This window comes from Melanostigma gelatinosum, assembly GCF_949748355.1.
Source record: "Melanostigma gelatinosum genome assembly, chromosome: 16".
NCBI lineage: Eukaryota > Metazoa > Chordata > Actinopteri > Perciformes > Zoarcidae > Melanostigma > Melanostigma gelatinosum.
In genome coordinates, this window is record NC_136649.1 from 20,737,188 (window position 1) to 20,759,677 (window position 22,490).

Sequence of the window (22,490 nt, forward strand, 5' to 3'; positions counted from 1 at the left end):
CTATCATGAGGCTTCATCGCGGTTATAGTTTCACACTTGAAGGAGCAGGAAACATTAAACTGTTTCCACAGGCTGAGTAGGACTCCACTTGACTAGTGAACGGACTCGTGTTGTTGATTGAGCTAATTCCGCACAAGTCCGTCTCAGCATGTACGGCATTGTATCTCGGAGTGCCGCGACGTGGATCCTCTGAGGGTTTTCTTTTATTCCGGGTGTAACCTTGGATTAACAGAATCGATGGAGAAAAACAGTCCTCGATAATCGTCGCAGGAACGGGCGGAAAGAGCGACCGCTGAAGGGCCATCAGCCCGTTCGAGTAGGTCACGTGTCCCGAGTCGTCTGGTGGGCGACGCCTCCAACGCACACTCGCTTCCTCACTTGTGGAGGAGGGGAGGGGAGGAAACGAAGGTGGCAGGGGGAGGAGAAAAGAGATGAAGACAGAGAGACGTAAAGGCAACGAGGAGGAAGAGGAGCGATAGAGAAATCAGCAGGGAGAGAAAGAGAGCGAGAGACAACCAGCGAGAGAGTGAGTGCAGCGGAGAGAAGGAAGAGCAGTCTGTACGTGCTCCAATTCATTTGGAGTTTCATTAACGGAAGCGAGACAGAAAGAGGGAGACGGGGAGCAGAACAAAAGCAATCAAGGGATTTTCAGGAGAGGAGATGTGTGGCCAAAATCAATAAGTACTCCCTCACTCACTCACTCCCTCACTCACTCACTCACTCACTCTGCCCAGCAGACGCACTATCAGTGCCCAGGCAGAGCTCTCACACACACACACACACACACAGCACGGGCATCGCTCCATCTTCTGCCATGTAAAAGCAACAAAATATGGACTGAGATTATTAATATAAAAGGAAAACAAAACACAAGATTAAAAGGGAAAAAGAAAGAAGTTGTGGGAAGTTGAGCGGGGAGGCAAACGTGAACTGTGTGCGTTAGCGAGGCCGCTATGCGTGTGCGACATGGCTCAAACATGTGTTGTGACATGTACCGGGTTATATGGAGACAATTGAATATCACAATATTATTTTGACCAAATACCTCAATATCAATATAAAACTGATCATTGGTGCTTTCACAAAATATTTTACAATGAGACTTTTGATGAATAATCATCAGTAATGTGGCTGTAATGACCAAGTGGGTTAAAGCAAATAATAAATATATATATAAATATATAATATATATAAATACATCTTCAGGTGGATGTTCCAGTATTTCCAGCTCAGCGACTCATAATGACTCAGCGACTCTTCACTGGTAGTGGTGGTGGCATCAGCATGAAAATACACAATGTGGAAAAACAGAATCTAATTGCAAAGGACTGCATCAATTATTGGCCAAACAGGCGTCCACCGTGAAGAGTGAGCCGTACACAAGACTCGCTGCTGAATAAAAACAAGACGTGTCGATTGTTGTTCGCTTTTTGAAACGTTGGAAGAAAATTGAACGACAGCAACTCTCATTAAGTTATGCAGGAACTGTGTTAGAAGAATAACGGCACAGAGGCTCGTTCGGTTTATAGCTCCACAAAAGTGCCAAAGCAGAAAAAGATGGCGACCAGGCAAACGTACAACTGTAGAGCAAACACTTTACATTCATAGATCAGGGTTTCCTCCAGCTGACTGCAACATTCGTCTCCACTTCTAACTTTTTGGAACAAAAAAAATGAGGAGGAACTGTTCCGTTGGAGAAAATGTTGATATTGTTACTTCTGTGTTTGTACAAAACCTAAAATATGTTCGTCCTTCTCTGCAGCTCTTTATGAGATGTATTCCTTTATTATCCTTGTAAAGGGTTTTTGTTGTTGAGTTTTTCTTCATCCAAAATGAGGCTCTACATCTGATCCATGAATTCTCACACACACACACACACACACACACACACACACACACACACACACACACACACACACACACACACACACACACACACACACACACACACACACACACACACACACACACACACACACACACACACACACACACACACACACACACACACACACGGCTCTTCCAACTGGCCCATGGCTGAGCGTCTTTGACTAGCAACTCAACTCCCCAACCTCAGTCCTCCTCCGAGCTAATCTCCTGGCAGTGCACCCACACCATACTCTCCACAAATTGCCTCTCCATCTCACCTGTCCCAGCCAATTATCAATTATTGATGAATGGGTCGCCTTACGGGGCCGAGGGACCGCGAGGAGGGGAGGGAGCAGGCCTGAGGGCGAGGAGAGCGCGAGCAGACCGTTATTACCTTAACGAACTGACTGCACCTCTGTGTGTCCGTGTGGTAATGAAAGGTCTGCAGACAGAAGCAGACAGCTACATGCTTCTGCCCGAACATCAGCCGTCACAAGGAAACCAACCGATCCCAGTGATGCGGAGACATCCATCAAGTCAAATCCCGTCTCAACGTGGTCCTGGACCTTACATAACTGTCCATTAAGAACCCCGAGAAATAAGTAATTAAAACTGCTTTTGTCGACAGTTTTGGATCATGAGGTTCATGTGAGCCTACCATTTGAATTATTGCATCATTTCCCCAGACAAAACAAGGCTTCCTCCAGAGAACCAGAGGCCAGTAAACAGCTGTTTCCACAGGCTGAAGAGCTCGTCTCGTGAGCCGGGATTCCCCTTAAAGGGACCACAGTCAAATATTCTTAAACGTCACGTAAACAAGAAACAGAAAGTCTGTCATTGGGGTGAGGTGGTAGGCAGTGTATGCACTGTGTGTAAACAAAGTGTAACAGTCATCAGATTGTTGCGCTGAATGTAAACCTGGTCTCCCGTTTCCTCAGTGAACCTCATTTCTATCAGTGTCCCTGGAACCAAAATCTATTTAGTTGCAAAAAGCTGCAGCACATCGAGGTGTAATTGAGCACAATTCACCCCTTTCTTCCCCGACAAACAGAACAAGTAATTACATTTTTTCTTTTTTTTTTACAAAATTCAAACAAAAAAAGACCAATAAGCTTCAACAACGGCACGAAATCTCTGTTTGTACGATAACGAGGCACAACCGTGTCGACAGGAGGCGAGGATGTTGCCTTCACTTTGTAATCGTTACGGCTGATCAGGACGGTTCATAAAGCTCCGCGGCCGGGGATGCAAATGAGAAACTCATCCTCTCTTTGTAGGACGTACTTCCATAATGACATTTCGTCGCCTCAAGATAAATATAGAGCGCCTGTGAAGCTGCTGCCGGAGTAGAGACAGGGAGACTACGAATGATTTCACTTATGAAACGGTAATAAAAGCGTCCCGATAAGAAGGGATGTGACTTGTGACATCGGTGTGTGACCCACTTTGGAGTCCGAGCAGGAATAAACCTGTAGCTGGGATATACTACGCTCATCCCACGGCCAGCTCGACTCCACTGCTTCTACTGTTGTGCGTCAGCTCGCTGGCAACGTTGTCGTCTATTGTTTATGGGAGCTAGGCGCCACATTTCAAAAATAGAAAAAAAAAAGCTTTGAGTCACGGCAAATTCAAACTGTCTGAAGGGAGGGGCCGGGGAGGTAAAAAGCCAAGTCCGCCACAGAGGGCCGGCCACTCAGGAGGCTGCTTCGCTCACAGGGGGCGGGGCTAAGGCCGGAGTCAGAGGCCCCGTGTGCCCCAGTGCTCAGAATCTCTGCAAGCAAAATATTTGATCAATGACTCACAGCACACACACATAAAGACACACACTCACACACCCCTTCAGCGATTCCTGTGACAGGGCCCAGAGCTAAGACCTCAAGTCCATCATGCATTTAAGAAAGACATGAACACACACACACACACACACAGGCTGTAGCTACAGAGACGCAGACAGGATACAGCCCACACCCATGCGGTGCACAGCCAGTCCTGCCATGCTTTTTTTACATGTTGCAAATGTCTGAAAGCCCCTTACCGAACTGCAGCTGGCAGCCCAAAAAAAGCCCAAAAAAAACCAAGAGGGCTCGATAGGAGCTGCTCACACAAACATTACTGCACTCCCGCCGCATCTGATCTATAATATTATAATTCGATGCTGGGTTTCTTTAACCAAAAGGTGCAACGAAACCTGAGGTATGGGTTCAGCCACATGATCGCAAGTTACATTTTCATGTTTACTGAACACTCAAAAGACGTGCACGCACACACCGTTTTCTTCCTGCATAAAAAGTGATAAAGCAGCACATGTATGAACGCACACACACGCTGAAAATAATTACCAGGGTTTTTCTTGCACAGAGAATTAAGAGGCCAACGCCTGTCACATTTCGTCCCGCCTCCAACCCTCAACGATACTCTGACGAGAGTCTTCAACGCCATTTTCTAAATCAAAAAAAGTGTTGCACTCTTTGGATTTCTGTCATTTGCAACTGAAATTGCGGCACCGAGCCGATGTGGTGGCGCTGGACTGTAATTGGCAAAGTGAACAGGAAAAGGAGACGCCGACACCGCCAAAGGAGGAAGAATAAAGAAGTCCGTTTGTTCACTAACTAAATTACACCGTCAGTCATTGCGCTTTCGCCCCCCCCCCCCCCCAGCAAAAACAGATTGCTGAAGAAAATAAAAACACTGCGACCAATCATATGGAACATAGCAAGCAGATGAGGTCGTTATTAGTCTCCTGTTCTTCGCCGTTTGATGTTTTAATCGTTCATGAACATGAACCTCAACGTCGTCCTGTACTGCGACTACAACGTTTACGCCGCTCAAACGGAAGAAGATATAGAAAGTTAAGTTAAGTTTCCCACCTTTAATTGAACACAAAAGATCAAACAGACATCTGTAGATAACGATATTAGTCCATTACAAAACATCTGGGAACATGCCTGCCGCACTCAAAGGGGGGGGGGGGGGGGGGGGAATTTAAATTAGGAAGTAAAACGATCCAAATTAAAAGAACCGGCCGTTTTACAAAATGCTTCAAAAACTGGATATCTGCTGTTGTGTAAATCATATTTTGCCAGTCGACTCAAAAAGTTTTAGATATTCAGTATATCAATATTAGTATACCGATCATGAATTTAGTACACTTTGGAACAAATACGTGCAGATGAACATTTGACATCCAGAGATTCACATTTGAGACTCGACCACCTGTAATAATTTGGCCACAATTTAGTAAATTGACCACAGACGGTCCAGATTAGGCCTTAATCTAAAATGACACCGACCCACCCATCCCCAGGCCTCACACACACACACACACACACACACACACACACCCTAAGAGCCAACATTTAGCCTGCCACACCCAGTCAAAGTCTAGTGGGTGGTTAAGCTCGTCAGGACTACAGGGTGGCAGCGTCTCCACTGGTAGTGTGACAGCACTTCTGACATGAGTGCTGGAGTGAGTAAAATCAAACGCTGCTTAAATTAAACTTTTTAAACATTAGCCTGATCCTTTTTCGTTTGCTTTGAAGTTTGTTGGTGTGTTGAATGTAAGTTTTAAGTCACATTGGGGGGGGGGGGTACTTGAGGCCAGACTGGACACCAGCAGACATACTCGTTGTCTGTCCCCATGTAACGACATGGAAAATGTTCACATTGCATTGTGCAGTGTATTCAAAGTGAATCATGTGGCCTGTTAAAGACAGGGCCTCAGTATTAAACGGTCTCTTTTTGTGTGAACGCCACACAGACCACACTGTCCCAAAATGAGCGCCGTTATCCTCATTTGCACGACTCATCGCGTCTCGTCCTTCACCACGAGGACACCCGTCTCGCTCCGCCACCTAATAACACTTTTGCCATTATGAAAACGTGGTCAGACGACACTTCATATGAAGTGCTTAATGTCAAGCACAACCTGGCCTTTAGGCACGATTTTGGTGTGAGCAAGTCTGCAGAAGACTATTTTAAAAAGGAGACGTCAGCCACCGTCTAACAGCAGAGCATCACGAAAGACTCACGAATTCTTATCTTTGCATTTCAAGATCAGCGAATATTGTTTTTGTCTAAATGTGGCTCGAGAGGATGACTGTCGGTGGGATTATATTGACGACGTATAACCAGAGATGCTGCCCTCAGTCAGGTCTTCCTCCAAAGGACAGATCATATCAAACAGATCGTATCAACGTTTCTGAGTCACGATGCGGATCAGCAGAAACAGATGAGGAGCAAATATAACTTTTGGAGATGCCCCGATCGTTGTTGTTTTTTTTTTTTTTTTTTTTACAACAGACACCAATTTCTGTGTTGTTTTTCGTTTTGTCAATCACGTGTAAAGCTGTCCAGAAAACTCATTTCAACTGCTCTGAAGTCAGCGCAAACCACCATCAATGTGAAATGTTAGAATCTGGCGAGCGGCTTTGGTCATTAGCAAGTATAAAAGTAATTATTGATATTAACAAAATGATTGACAGTCAAAATGTCAACAGTTTAAGTACTATTCCACAATTATAGAGCGAACAGTGAAGGGTTGAATCCGAGCACTGACCATGAAAACCAGCTTACAAGCAACAAACAAGCACATGGAGGGGAGAGTGTGTGCGTGTGTGTGTATGGGGGGGGAGGGGACAGAGAGAGAGAGAGAGAGAGAGAGAGAGAGAGAGCAAGATGGCGGACGTAGTCACGTGAGTGGTTACACCATGCAAGGCTCCACAATGGCGGCGTGGCAGCGATTATTCAAAGGGAAATGTGTGAGACACACAATGCTAACGTTAGCGGTTAGCTCCCAGCGTTACCATCGCTCCTCCTGATGATTTCAACACATTTGTTGTCCACTGTGCAGCATCATCAGGCATCGATGACGATCTCTCCGTCGCATATTTGCATAATATCGGCCGATAACGATGCAGGGATACTTTATTTCACACTAAACGGTCATTATTATTGTTGTGCAATTAATCTGTGGTTCACAAGAGGATCCGTACGGATCAATTACGGTCTGTTACACCACTACAGATGGTAGGATTAGAGAAAGCAGACAGTAAATTATATACACACACACACTGAGGTGAGCAGTGCCTTGAAGACATCGTTTCCCACGGACCACCGGGGAGGCGACCTGGACATTTAAGAATGGCTCTGGCCTTTCAGAGATTCACTTTTGTCACCTCTTCTACCACGCTCTCTTTTACCACTAACCATCTTAAACTCACCATCTCCGTCCTTCTGGACTTCTGTGTATTACCCCCCCTCCCCTCTCTCTTGTTTATTTCTTAAATCAATCACGTCTCGCTCTGAAAAACATCCAGGTGCTCGCAACATTAAAAGGCTGCTTGAGGTCCACGTGTGCCTGCTGCTCCAGATACTGCAGTATCTGCTCCGAGCTCTGGAGAACGGCACCACATTCAAGCACGCACTACACACCCACGCTTCAGAGCGCGCGCACACACACACACACACACACACACACACACACACACACACACACACACACACACACACACACACACACACACACACACACACACACACACACACACACACACACACACACACACACACACACACACACACACACACACACACACACACACACCAGATCGAACGCTGTCTGCAATCAGGCCTGTCAGAGGAGGGGCTGCTGCAGTCTGGACTGATTCTTTCAGCTCGGTAACTGTGCACGAAAAAACCCAATGTTGTGTGCCCCCCCCCCCGCCCCCCGCCCGATGTGCAAACAGGCCATACAGTCCCACCAAATCCCAAATAAGAGTTGTGTTTTCCGGTTGCTGCAGGCACCATAACTTTGCAGTGTGGAAAATAACTGAAGGAGGGTCGCCCGAAAAGAGCCGGGTTTTCTTTTTTAAATCCCCCCCCCCCCCAGTTCTGCGTGTTCTTCTGGGCTGGCTGGGTTACGGTCGGTCACTCACTTGCGTGTTTGTCTGCCAGGGCGATGAGTGTGCCGGAGATGTCCCTGCGCCGGTAAAAACACACCACTTTGGCCTCCACGTTCCCATTGGCTGTCTGCGAACCAGAGACAATCGACGTTACCACGGCAACAAGTGGTGCGCACACACACACACACACAAAAAGCCCATAGATGAGGCTAGTTCTTAACTGCAAACACAGTGTGAGACAACAGCAATTCTCCAAAATCACAGAGAGTGTTGCCGTTATCAGGACGGTGTCTGTGCAGCACGAACATTGATTTATTCCTAATAACGCTACATTCACATGTTGACATGACGTGTTTCATTAGGAGCTGATCGACTATTTTTAATCAAACGAAAACGGGCTAAAATAATTGATTTTTTTTTTTGGAATAAAAGCAATAAGGCTCATTAAGAAGATGATTTGTAGCTTCTTTTTCTTTTTACTCCATGCGCGTAAAAGACTGAATAATAGAGTAGGAAAGGCAGTATTGATTAACTGTGGTTCTGTGAAGTGTTATCATATTTGGATCCCGTTATAGGTCGAGCGTATTGGATTAGGATCTCTCTCGTGACTCGTGCAGGATGGATGAAGGAGAAACACAGACAACATGTCAGATCTCTGTAGCACTGCAGACTTTCTACTTCTCCAAATCAGCGAATAATTAAAAATCCAATTTCCACATTTCTATGTTTGACAAATGGTGCAAGGAATGAGCAAAACATAATATCCTCAGTTAGGATTTCTTTTTTTTCTGACCGCAAACTTAATTTCTCAATAAATGAAGGAGGTTTTTAATTATTCATTTTTTTTGTTTCGATTTTGCTCTTTTGTCGAGTGTCGGATTGACATTTTTACTAAAGTCAAATGAAGAAATATTCTCTTTGTGCAGGAAAGTTACTGCAAACCTGACTCAGACTACAGGCCAGAATGAAGCAGAACATAATGGAGGATAACAAAAAAAGAAGTGACGAAGGTGAACAGATATACATTATATTATAGTCTGCACTATGACGGGAGTAAAAGGTGTAAAAAGAAAAAGAATTATGATCATGAAATGTATAATAAGCTGCAGAAAGCTAAGCTTTATAAAAATGTAAATCGTTTAAATCACTACATCGGCTGATTAGATTCAGTAAGTCGATGTCTTTTTGGTGATTCTTTGACAGTTCAGCAAAATCACAAAGTAAAGCACAATTAAGAGTATGATTCCCATTTGGCATTGCCATCATGAATATGTATATGTGCAAGTTAAAACTGTAACCCGTCTGCCCAATTAAAGCAGAACATGAGAGAAGACGATGAGAGAGGAACTGGGGGCGTAACGAGTACACAACATGAAGAATGCTAAATATTCTAAATATCACTCTTTTTCTGCTCCTTTGACGATACGTCTTGGGCTTTTATTGTGAAAGGAGGAAGGGAAGGAGTGAATCTGGTGTGCGCTGCCTTTATCAAGGCTGGAAGGCGCAATAAAGTTCGCCATCTTGTTTCGGACTACGGCGCCGTGTTTCACACGTAGCGTTTCACACGACGGGATCGGTTGATGCCTTTATTTATCATGGTTTACCTTCATTTAATCAGGTAACTCAAGTGAGAACCGGTTGTCATTTACATCGACGACCGGTAACGGGAGGAGAGAGAAAATCAAACGCAGATCCATTTGAAAGCTCAGAAAAATCGACCCTGTCCGGAAAAGATGCTGTGTAATAACGTGTGCTTACTTTCTAATTCACAAGAAATATTAAAGTTCTCCTTTCACAATAAAAGCATTGAAGTGTACATCAGCAACGTGCACATCAGACTACTGGCGTTCAGTTCATTCCTTTCCCGCAGTTTTGAGCAGCTGGCAGTCGTCGGGACTTTCCTCTAAACTCTTCTACACTTTGTAACCGTGCATCTCGAGACCTTACGGAAGAGGAACTCAAGAGATCCCAGAGGAGCAGAGCGGCTGACAGCGACGGGCAGAATAGAGCGCTCACTCCGAGCTCTGCGTCAATCACACTAAACAGCCTCCGTATTATCCGGCACGGGGGCGGAGACAGCGGGCACCTGGAACTGGTCCTCAGAGACGGGCCTCTTTTTCTGCTCCTTTGACTGAACAATGAACAACATGGCAGGCTGGGACCTAGCAGACGGCACCCAGGGCAACGTCATCGTCACACTACCGCGGTGACGTATATCAACAGTGTTTCAGTGCAAAACAGACACATGTTGCAACTCTATTGTCCATTAGTTTTATTTATTATGTTCTTGGTATATCAACTGGCTGGTCAAAGAGGACCTTTACTGTCGTATACAGCATCAAAGTTTCACATTTCAGTCGCTGAAACACAGTGTCTTTTGATATTTTTGCTTGAAAAATCACTTCACGGATTGATTATCAAATGAATTAATCAGCTGATTGTTTCAGGTCTACACTGGACTAAATCTTCAACCTTTTGATCATTCACAACCCTGAATTATATTCAACAATACGGTTTCATTAACTGCACTGATCCTGAGCCTCATAACGTAAATAAAACAAATCGTTTTTACACAGTGTTCATATTTTTCTTACGCCCTGATAAAAAGCAACCTTTATATTTAACAGGCCGGGATGTATATTCTAAAGAAGCCTCCAAATATCACAAAAAGACCAAAACTTTATGATAACTCAAGAGGACATTCGAGAGAAAAGAGAAGATTTCTTTACCACTACAAGCCAAATGTCGTTTTGTTATGCTTTAGGGATGCGGCCGTCAGATCTGTGCTGCGTTCAAGTCACTCACCTTGTTCAACTCCTCTATCCTCCTGATCAGCAGTGGGTTACTGGACGAGTTCTCAAAATAAACGTAATCTGCAGAAGAACAGCACGGCGGAGGAGGAGAAAGAGGGAGTGGGGAGAAAAGAAAAGAGCAAAGACAAACGTCAGTCTGCATTTCGAGGTCATCCAAATGCTCAGGGTGACTTCCAGTTGGACCGCACTATGACAGCTTAATAAGTCAACACAGACATCCCCCCCCCCCCAATGTTGCTTTAACTCAATCAGGTTCACTTCATACACAGGAGATCCAGCTGAAGTTGGGAGGTCTGACTGAATGAGACGTTGATGCACCGACACAATAACTCGGGCTCTGCTTGGTGCTCTCCATTCAGACTGCAGCCTTGTACCTCCTCGTGCTTTCTTTGCCTCGTTACCGCCGTTTGCATGCACCGCGTGTCTGCATTCGTGTGGGTGCGTATGGGAGACTGCACAGGCTTTACCACGCATTTGTGACTTGACTATGCATTCAAGTGTGTGTGTGTGTGTGTGTGTGTGTGTGTGGCTCCTGGCACCGCTCCAGGCCCGTTGGAGGCTTAGCTCTCACCAGGATGTCCCCACAGGCCCCGGTCTTGGTAGGGTGCCTGGTCTTAGCCCTGCATGTGTCTTGGCTGAGTGCTGTCAGATTATACCCCACACTTGGTTGGCTGCCTGGAGCTGGAGCTATCCTCCCTTCACCCTGAACCTCCCACAGCCAAAGGGGACATCTTCAACGGTCAAAAAAAAAAAAAGGTTAGTAACACCGACAATATAATCCATTACAATACCGGTCGTTATTTTTCTGCTGATAGACTGTTTCAGCTTCAGTCATCACCTCAGACAGTAAGAGCCGGGGATCGAACCTCGTGGTTAAAGGACGACCCGCTCTACCTCCCGAGCCAACAACAATCTCCCTTCCCATCGGTCTCGACTCCAACGCAATACTGCTCAGACTCGTCTCAAGAGTTCCTCTCGACTACAGCTCTGACTTTGACGGTTATTCAGACAAAACAAGCAAACGTGAAGACGTCGCTCTGAGCTCTGGGAGACTGTGATCGGAGTTTTTAGTTTTCACTTCCTGACAATTTAAAGACTTAAGAATGAGTTCCACATCCGAACTATGAATATTAAACATTATGTTGGCTGATCTCGCATCTCTAACAGACTACAATGCAAAGCTGCTGATTCTGGGGTCACACCTTTGACTGGAGAAACCTTTGGCTCCACTCTCCCTCTCGCCACCCACTTACACCACTGAACACAACAGAGTCACACCGACTGCAAATGTAATTTATCTCCAATTAAAGTAGCTAAAAGTAGAGACCCTGTGAAGTGAATGAAATAGGATACTTCCTAATGTGATCCTTTGTTTAAAGATAGAAGAGCGTAACACTTCCTCTCCCAGGTTAACTAAAAAGCAGCAGCAGTAGTTCAGAAAGCGTGTCGAGTGTAATTTCAACGACAGCTTCTTCATGCAACCGCATCCTCACCGACTGCTCGACGTCGCTACGAGTCCACCCGTCACCAGACGCTGCTGCCACCGGGACGTCTTCGTCCCGCTGCTGAATATCAAACGGAGCCAACGAGACGCATGAATGAAGATATCGTGTGCCGTCGTTTTCTAACGTGCACCGGGAGAGGCAGCCGGAACCCGGAGGTCAGAGGTCAGAGAAACCGGCTTCTGACCGGTTGTGATGATCATGAAAAGGGAGTGATAAAATGAACCGATGATCAAATATATATTTAAAAACAAGAATTACAAGCACAGGATGCTTCCCGCTCTTCAGATGTGAGGTTAAGGCTCCAAGGAAACAAGGAGCATCTTTTGGTGTCCTTGCAACAAAATTTGCAATTTGTAGACGTCACATTCAGCAATATTTAAATGAGATCAGCGAGAAAAGACCTGGTAGATAGTGATTCCAAGTTACGTTGAGATTATTTTGTGAAATGTCTCGAAATTTCCTTGAGTTCGAGATGTCTTCAAACTTTGAGACATTGTTTAATGTATAAAATGTGAAAAAAGTGAAAAAATGGCTGCGACAAGTTTGCAGATATCAATGTGAACGTCCTTAAATTAACAAAAAAGAAACAAATCATCTCATTTCAGAAGCTGTAATCAGTACATTTGGCCTTTTAGCTTAATTTAACAATACATCGTATGAAAATAGTTCATTCTCTGTCAATTCAGTTGACTAATCACCTCATGGTTTCAGCTCTAATGTGAACGTACGTATTGTAACTGGACACGCTGGTATTAATAACAACAATAAAAACACATCCTGGTCACATGAAAGGTAAATAAGAGTGTTGAAGAGAACCCTGTTCAAAAAGTATCTTCACGCTCAGACACAAGGACGGGTCTCATGACAAAACCGCAGAGAGAAAATGTTGAATTCTCTTTTTTCTTCTTCTTCTTTTTTTTTGCGGCCTTCAACGTCCGCCCGCTCTGAGGGACCAATTAGTCCAGAGCCAGAATGCGGCACGACCATTTCAAACTGAAGCAGAACCACATGTCAAACATTCACTTTGGCTGTGGGGTTTGGGTGCGATTCCCCTCCGGCCACACAGCGAGTTCTGTTCTTATGTGCGCCACTGTGAAGGTGGGGATACTGGGTGCAGCTCGCCGACTTCCTTTTTGTCCCTGGCGCAGACTTAAAGTTACCAAAAGACGGGAGTTCAAGAAAAACACAAATCCGGTTAAGTGACAGTCAAGAGTGGGCTGTTTGGAGTGTTTGGAGTTTCCACCATGTGAGGAGCTGGAGCCTGGTGGAGAGCGAGCTGGAGAGGAACTCAAAATGAGAGCAACAGAGAGAGAGCGAGAGAGAGAGAGAGCCTGTAGGCACTGAGCAGCGTCACTCAGTCTCTCCATTTTCCCATCAGCCCTCCTGCCGCCTCAATCCATGTATATATCCCCCCCCACTACCCACTCTCCATCCCCCGCTCCCGGTCTGGCAGCCAATCGGCGAGCTCCGGCGCCTTGTGACGTCGCAGTCGAATTGTGCGCGAGCCAATCGAGGCGCGTTACCGAGCCCCGAAAGGGAGTCTGCTGGGCTGACTCAAACCAGGAAGGGGGGGGGGGGGGGGGGAAGAGAGAGAGCGAGCGAGCGAGCGAGCGAGAGAGAGAGAGAGAGAGAGCACATGAGATAACTGATGGGCCGAGCAGAACTGTCGCGTGGGCGAATGACTTAGTAACAGTTAAATTAGGATCAAATGCCTGAGACGATAACACGAATAAAAAAGGAATGTTGGTTTACATTTAAACATACGACCACACACACACACACACACACACTAAAGAGACTTTGGCACGGTGCCCACTTACTTATGGATCGCCATCCAAACTACGCACTTACATGTTGTCAGTAAAACTGATGCACTTTCTATAGCGGTCAGTTTCTCACGAGGTTACCGGGCTTAACTGTTCATTTGGGACGTTGTATGTAGAGGGTGCTTTCCAAAAACCTGACCAGCAGAACTCCAGTATGTCACCTGTACCTACTTAACAAAACAAAAATCACCACATGTACGAGATGCATGACGGACAGTGAAGGCCGTAAAAACATCTCTGCATGGTTTGGCATCTTGAATGGAAGAAGTATTACACGGTTTTGTCTATGCCGACACTTGTAGAATGTCTTTAGATAAATCTAAAGTTGTCACCTTAGTGCGACGGTCAGGAACCCCGTAAGGTTTCGCGACAGGGAAAAGAAGCTCCGATACAGCATCAACAGCGTTACCTCGCAACATTTGGAGATCACCCGATTTAGAGAATCAAGACTTAAGCAATACCACCACCCGCCCCCCCCGGCCGTCGCTGCTACGCAACACACAGGAAGCAAACAGTCAAACCTAATGGGTGCACCAGTTCAAGCAGGCATGGACACAAACTGGAGGCATCGCTGGCAGAGTCGGGCCAACTCACAGAGCACTAGAAAGGTGCAGCATGGTCCGGGTGCCAATATCAGAGCGGAGTCATTTTTTTACCAATAGAAAAAAACTTTAACAAAACACAAAACACGCCAAACATCTCACTGGCATCACTTTAAAAAAAAGAATCTTGATACAATCAGCTGCACAGGATGTTTGCTGAAAAAACAAAATGCTAGTATGAAACTACACAACTCAAATTACTCAAAGGAAAAAGTACAACATCGAGCATCTCGTGCCACATGCATGTGCTGGATAGTTTTTCGATGCACACTTTATTTGGTAATAATGAGAATACAGCAGTGGTGTCTGTATACAGTACTCTGGCAGTCATGAAAAGGGCTGGAGCGAGGAAGGGAAGATGGAGAAGCAGGAAGTCGGCGAACGTGAACGTCCGCCCACGCGCACACACCCCCACCCAATGCCCACCCACCCACACCCACACACACACACACACACACACACACACACACACACACACACACACACACACACACACACACACACACACACACACACACACACACACACACACACACACACACCTGTCGGGATTACGGCTCAGACCGTCGTAGTACGGCTGGGGGTTTCTGGTGATGCTATTTTAATCAATGTCCCAGCTCGTTTTAACACGTTCGACATCACTCTAACTGGCCCGGTCAACGCATCCGTCTCACCGAGTTCCACTCGTCATTCCCGGCTGAAGACGGTGAACGTCTGCTTTCAGATTACAGATAAACGTCTTTCACTGAACGCTCTGCGACTCTGCGCTGGCCTTGGAGATAATCCACATCGGACACCATGTCACGCAAAACAGAAAATATGCCTTTATCATAAATGTCGGAGTTAATTAGTGATATTTAAAGCAGAGAGGGCTTTTTTTTTTTTTATCTCATAAACAGCGACTGCTACTTCACTCCCATCATGCATCGGTCTTGCACTTGTGCCGCAGCAACCGGTGCAGTTTGCTCCAATTCAAAATGATTGTTCAGCGTAGGGTTTTACACAAAAACCTCTCCCTCAGACAACTATTTTAAGGCGGGAAAGACGACTCCTTGAAATCTAAATAGCCGAGGTGGCGAAGACGCCACGAGGCCAGGTATCCTGCAGCGAACGCTGGTAACTGTGACGGGTGCATGTGCAGAAATGAGACGACGGGGACACTTGTCATGCAGCTGGCTAAATGATCATAATTTGGCAGGATGGCAAGTCTTTAAAAACTTAACTCTGCGAGTCCACCCACCAGACCTGCGAGCGAGAGAGAGAGAGGCGACTGCCAGCGTGGGAAAATTAACACCAGCCACCAGCCAAACAAAGTGTGAGCACTGTCAGAGTTTGTAAGTTAGTCAGTTTGTATATCAGTAAACATTACAACACCTTTCAGCGGGGTCTGAATCATAACTGGCAGCACGGAGAAAGTCCTCACCGGCCAACGGCCGAAAGAAATGAGAGCACGCGCAACAAAAGTTTGTCACTTTTTAAAGTTAGTGAACACAGTTAGCACATTCTGTGCAAGAGTTGTCACACTTCCAACAGCTGCAGTTACAGTATGTATTCAAAAAGGATAGCTTCACAAATTGTCTGAAAACAATAGCCGGGTGCTCGTATGAAACAGGCTTCGCTTGCTGTGATCATTCCTTCCGTTTACACCGGCTATCAAGAGTCCTGTGCAAAAACACATGAAGTTTATCTGAAGTTAGTCCTTTTCGTACTTAGTGTTCCCTCTTTGTGTTATCATCCCAGAAACACTGAGGAGACACTGAGGTGGGTCCGTTACTGTGGAAGATCCCCACTGGATTTGTCTAACTACGGCTGCGGTCAGAGAGACACAAGCTTTTAATGGCCAGTATGAACAGGAGGACTGATTAAAGCTGTTTTAATGTTCACACGGGCACATTACTATTGTTTGAACACAGACATGAAGAGAGTCATTTTTGTGTGAACACGTTTTTTGTGACACTTCTGTGGTCTAGAGCACACTATCTCTGTTCTAGCCTCTCTTCCCTTCGCACCATTTCGATGAGAAGACTTATAACATGGCCTACACTTGGTCACCAACACTTTCCTGCAGTAGCGCTGGAAGAGCGACGTGTGGCCTGCAGGATGAAAAGAAAAGACATCCTACGGAGCGGAGACAGCTTTTGTTCACAGCTCAATCAGAAGGGAAGTCGTTGCTTTTCCAAGATCATCCGGCATTGTCTTACAAAGTGGCGGCCATCTTTCCAAGGGTCCAGCTTTGTTCTGATGTTGAGTTTAACTGGTCTCAGAGGACCATAAGTCAATTATGAGACTTATTTTTGGCTTAAATTCTGCTCCTTTTTTATCTACATTGTTATTATGAGTGTGGGAAAAACTATTTAATAGTTTGTTTATTCAGTAATGTGATTTTAATGCTTTGTGGTTTCAGATTAGTTTGGGTTATTACACAATTAGGCATATTCATAATGTTCGGATTTTGTCTCCCAAGAACGGACAAGGTTAATATGATCATAAAGAACAACTTGGTATGTGGTATCAGTTAGTTAATCCTAATTTATTCAGGAGATCTAACCGAGAACAAGATCTATTTTCTCCAGCATCACGCTCAAACACATACACGCCAATTAAAACACAAACGTTATTAGAAATATGAGCTGGTAAAGATTTAAAGTATCTCAGAGGAATGAGTGTCTCTAACTTCAAGCAGCTCATTCCAGCAGAAAGGTGCCCACAAAAATGAGCATTACAATGCCGAGTCAGAAAATGATTATTATGCGTGTACAGAGTAGATAGCAGTGGGCCTGATATTGATCCTTGAGGGATCCCTTCATCAATAACAACAGTGTGAACTTGTGATCAACCCGCTAAAAGGCCTCAGACAGAACTACAAAGAGTGAAGCGAGTTCACAAACGTCATCAACAGTTGCAGGAGTTGTTGCTCTGACCAGACCTAAAACCTGACTGCTGCCTCCAGGAGCCCACAAAGCTGTCAGCCGACCTGTGGCTCTAGGATTTGGGACGGACAAGACAACATGGCAATAGGTTGATCGTTGTTTAAGGTATTAATGTAAATAGTTACTTCGGTACAGGGCCAAAACACACCACCGTAAAGCTACGAAGTAGGCCGACAGGCGGGGAAATCGCATCAATCACAAATCTGTACTGTTTTCTACAGATAAGATGTATAAGTTCATCTGATTCTCATCTCAGAGTGCAGAGATGTGCTTAATTCAGCAGCATTTGGCTGATGAAGTGTTACATTTCTGCCTGGCTCGGGAGATAATCCTGTCCTCACGCAGGTATAGGCCGCATTTAATTTGACTAAATATGAGGGCTATGACGTTGACTACCAGCTATTCCTGACGTACCATGCCAAGGGAAGTCAGAGCATTCCTGCTTCACGAGAGAATGGTCGGGGATCGCATGTAAATACATCTGGAGAATGAAATCAGTCTCGCTTTACCTCCATCTCCTTCGGACACCTTTATGTGATTTTGGTGCACTTTTTGAAAGTGAATTTTGAATATAGAACATTTTACCACTTGTGTTTTTCTTCTTTTTTTGTGCGTAAAAGCATCGGATTATTGTGCCATTGTTTCTTTTGTGCTGTTCAGTCCTTTCTCAAAGAACTATGGTGTGGCTGCAGTAACTATTTTCCCTCAGTACCTACAGGACATGAATCAGAGCAACAGAAGAAGAACATGAGTGGGAAGGGCGAACAGGAATCCACTGGATTCCTGAGGTATTAACTGGAGGTGCTCATGCAAAAAAAAGAAGAAATAACCCTGTTTAAAGATTTTAAATGCATCTTTCAGCATGCATTAAGATTCTTATTCAACTTTTTTTTTAAACCTAGTTCCTTCCTCTTCACTTTCTCTATAAAAGCATCTACTTGCTGCTTCCCTGCAGGCTCGTGGGTTACTCATAACGCTGCTTGTTGTGAAAGAGTATCCAGGTCAATAGTTGAATGGCACGCAAAAACTTTTACAATGCGTTCGCCCTGCTACCTTAAATATATAGAACACACAATGCATCACTTCAGACGCATCAGCATATCGAAGTAATAGTTTTGGGAATCATCGTTAAGTTGGAACAAAACACAAAAGAAACGAGGGGGGGGGGGATCCAGCAGTACTCTTCATCACCATCCTCCTCTTCACCATCATCATCATCATCATCATCTGTGAAGCACAAGGCTCTTTAGCTTTAGGGAAATAAAAGAAGGGAAGGAAAGACGGACCACGCTCTGTAAATACCAGAGACCCGCGGCGGATCGTGGCGAATCCGCCATAAAAACAAGGTTTTAAAATGTCCTCCCCACCACCACCTTACCTCCAACCCGGTACATGTTCGCGGCCATAACTGCCCCCGGTCCCTGGCTTCCTCTCCAGGTAGAGGGGTGGCTCTCTCTTCTCTCTCGCGCTGCCGGAGCTGTGTTAGCACTGCCGCCGCTGTGTGTTGGAAAATGGTGGATTGATCAATACGAAACAGACTAGCCGAGGGACCTTAAAGAGACAGTACACCTTTTTTATTTGTATTATAAACCCCGAAGTTCGGCAGCAGTATTCGGTTTGGGGGAAAAGTATTGTCACAAATAACTGATTTCATTGCTGTTACGGTTTCAACCGTAAACTACGAGTATGTTTCAAAATGACGCTACGCCACGGGCTTTGTTGAAGTCCCACACGTGACGTCACGGACTTATCTTTCTATATCCCCGTTCACTTCACGTTAGTTACTTAGTTAACGTTACCTGCGTAGTAAATTAGTACGTTAGTCGTGTAGTTGCTAGTTTAGATGATAAATGGGAGGAAAATAACAGTCTCAGTTTTTCCTGTGGATGTGAAATGGAAACGGTTTTACTTTACTGCCATGATGTAGCACAGAAAGTGGCTTAATACTGAAGCAAATAGTGTAATTTCTACCTATAAGATGTTAAAAGGTGGAACTCTGGTTGTACACCTGAAGATTTTGCTACTAAAACAAACACCCCAGAGTTGGTAGATATTAAAACATAAAATACTTACCTGTAACTTGGTGTATTTAAAAATGAAGCATCCCTGTCCCACGCTGAAAACCAAATGCTGTGACCCCCAAACCCCTCAGCTCAAGAGGTTCAGGACCCACCAGGGGAGAGGGCCCCATGGGGTTGAGAGGAATAGGCTTATTTATATTTAATTAATGCAACTCAAAGGTTTATCACCAACCACTGATTGATGATCAACGACTCTATAAATAAATGATTACTTTACAGATAATGCCTGGCCTAATTGTTTGGGGCACACACTTTTGTTTGTTTGTAGTTGCTACAAAATGTATGTGAGCTGTCTTATGTCAGGGTATTTTGTATTTCATAGTATACCCATTTGCTTTTAAGCTGCCTACAATTTAATTTGGGATATTCATGTGACATTGGTAGGATTACTCCTAAATTGAGGTGTTTTTTTCATGACGATAGTCTTTAAATTTGCTAAATTTCTTGTTTTTTCTTGCATTTCCCTGTCAAATAAGGAATCAAGTTGGGAAATTATTTGCATATATATATATATATATATATATATATATATATATATATATATATATATATATATATATATATATATATATATATATATATATATATATATTAAAACAGTGTTCTATAAGTCATAGTCACACATATTCTAGCTCATATTTTATAACTGTAAAGCAAATAGTTGCACTACATTATGTACTCAGAGTGCAATGAGGGCAGCACAGTGACTGATGATATGCTATTATGGGATACACATGATTCTGGCAGCATCACAAGCAGGTGTAGGACTATCAAGCCGAACATAACCACCTACCTTGTTAAATGTATAAAGTAGGAAGGATTATGTTCGGCAAAATTTGACAAAGAAAAATGGGATTTTTTTGTATTTTTTGCAAAGACCAACACAGACACTCTCCTCAAATATTATATGATTATATTGCAGTATATGATAATAAAAACAAATAAACAAACAAAAAAAACCCACAAGAATACTGCTGTTGTTTTCAGTAAAAGCTGTCTTATAACAGATATGCAGTAAGACAAGAGAGAGAATATAGTATATAGTCTTTTGGAGATAGTTGTTTGATTCGCTCAGTTTTCATTGTGGACACAAGCGTGGAGCCTCTGTGCTGGAGGAATGCTGTGGTGAAGGCTACATCTGATCTATACCATATGGAAGCCTCAATTACTGTTTCCTAACACAGGGGACTACAGTCCGCAGTCACATGACCGCCATAAGCCAATGGCGTGCACTTACAGTACGCACTCCTGCTCAAGTGTGCAGTCTTAATGTTGGAACTGTGCTGCATTGGAGGGAGCCTGTATTGTTGTCTCGGGGCTCTCTTATGAAAAAGAATGAGAGAAAATGTAATGAATTGAAGGATATTTTGCAACGTCAATGTGCAGAGAGGGAACAAAACAAACTATGTTGTGTTGAACAAATGAAAGAGCATTATTACCCGATGGGTATTTATGCATATTATATATGTTTATTTCCCAATTTACAGTATGCTGTTCATTGCTATGTGCAACATACGGTGTATTTCTGCATGAACACATCCATTATCTGTCTGCATATTGCTGCATGCTGTTTAGGAAATTGCTCCCTGTTTTACACTTTATTTCATATGCATACCTCGCTAATTGACTTTTCTTTTGGAGCAATAAAAATGTATTGCAGTGTATCAGAGTGAATCCCTGCACAGTGTGTGTGTGTTACCATACAACGACAACAAGTGAGCTGTCTTCCAAGCAGTTGAAATGTTCCTTAATACACTGGGAGGACAACAGTGCCAATACTTAACATGGGATTAATGAAAAGTGGTCAACAAGGTAGCCTTGTGTTTGGGAACTGTGACTACTTTCATCAGGAGTGTTTGTTTACGTGTCTGCTTGCTGCTGTGCAGATGTTCTTTTTTGAATCCATTTGCTCCTCTGCCAGATGTTTGCTGCAGTCAGGAACACAGGCATGCGAGCATGCATGCAGAACAGCATACATTTGCAGGTGTTCTCCCCGAAGAACCTCAGTCTGTGGCGATGGATCGAGACGCAGAGCTTCTGCAGTCCCGGAGGATGACCTCTGATGGCCTCTCTGTCTTTCTCCTACTTTCTCCCTCATCCTCTGTCAGTCCTCCACTCCTCCATGTTACAGATACATGCACAGGAGAGACAAAGAGGAAATCAATTCGGCCCGTTTCCTGGCAGAAACCATTCCATATCTTTGACTGTGCTTCCTCGTTTGTTCTCTCACTGGGGCTGTGCTTGGATCCAGGGACACTATGGGAGGTAGAGCAATAAAGGGACTATTGTTAAGAGTGCTCTCTCCTCTACACATACATCGGTGTATTTCTGTGTTAACAGTGGAATAAACAGCAGGATCATTTTTTATTATGGAACAACACCTGTGACAGCACTCCCCACAGAGTCACTGTCGGCCAGGTTAGTCACAGTTATCTTTCATACAGTCTTCATTTGGCAACGACAAGCTCTGACTCACGCTGAAGGTCAACGCCATGGTGAGATCTGCACCTCCAACTGAACAGGCAGCGTTGCAGTTTAAAGAAAACACTCATCCGAGCTGAAGTCAAGTATCATTTTTGGTTTGGTTCTATATAAGTCCTGAATGTGACAGCTCTCTGTTGCAGACGTCATTAGCGACTAGCCGTGTTTTTTCACTGCTCTGAAGGCTTTGACACGAGGCAGCGACGACTCTTTTTAATTGGGAATCTCAGCTGCAGGGGATCTGTCTAACAGATTTCACAGCTTAAAATATCAGTAACTGAATAGAAGCTTTCACAGGACATGCAGCTTGCATCTATCAGCATCAGACTCCAGGGGGAGCGATTGTCTTGCTTATGTCAAAATGGGCAGTTGAGACAAAGAAGTTGCTGCTTCAAGGCCATGCACAGATGGATGCGGTGCTGTCCGTAACTCGTGAAAAACACACATTTGAGCTCCAAGACCAGGAAGAAACCATCAACATTT

At 44.5% G+C, this 22,490-nt stretch overlaps 1 protein-coding gene across 1 annotated transcript in view; it reads right to left on the reverse strand.

The window, feature by feature from the left end:
• The window catches only part of mta1 (metastasis associated 1), a 33,149-nt gene extending 14,199 nt beyond the window's left edge, over positions 1-18,950 (reverse strand). Inside the window, exons 1-3 of the mRNA XM_079287230.1 lie at positions 18,824-18,950; positions 10,575-10,642; positions 7,803-7,896 (exon numbers count right to left, since the gene is read on the reverse strand). Coding sequence (XP_079143356.1) covers positions 7,803-7,896; positions 10,575-10,642; positions 18,824-18,851 — 190 coding nt within the window. The 5' untranslated portion in view covers positions 18,852-18,950. The remainder of the gene's footprint in view (positions 1-7,802; positions 7,897-10,574; positions 10,643-18,823) is intronic.
• Between the last annotated feature and the right edge of the window lie 3,540 nt (positions 18,951-22,490).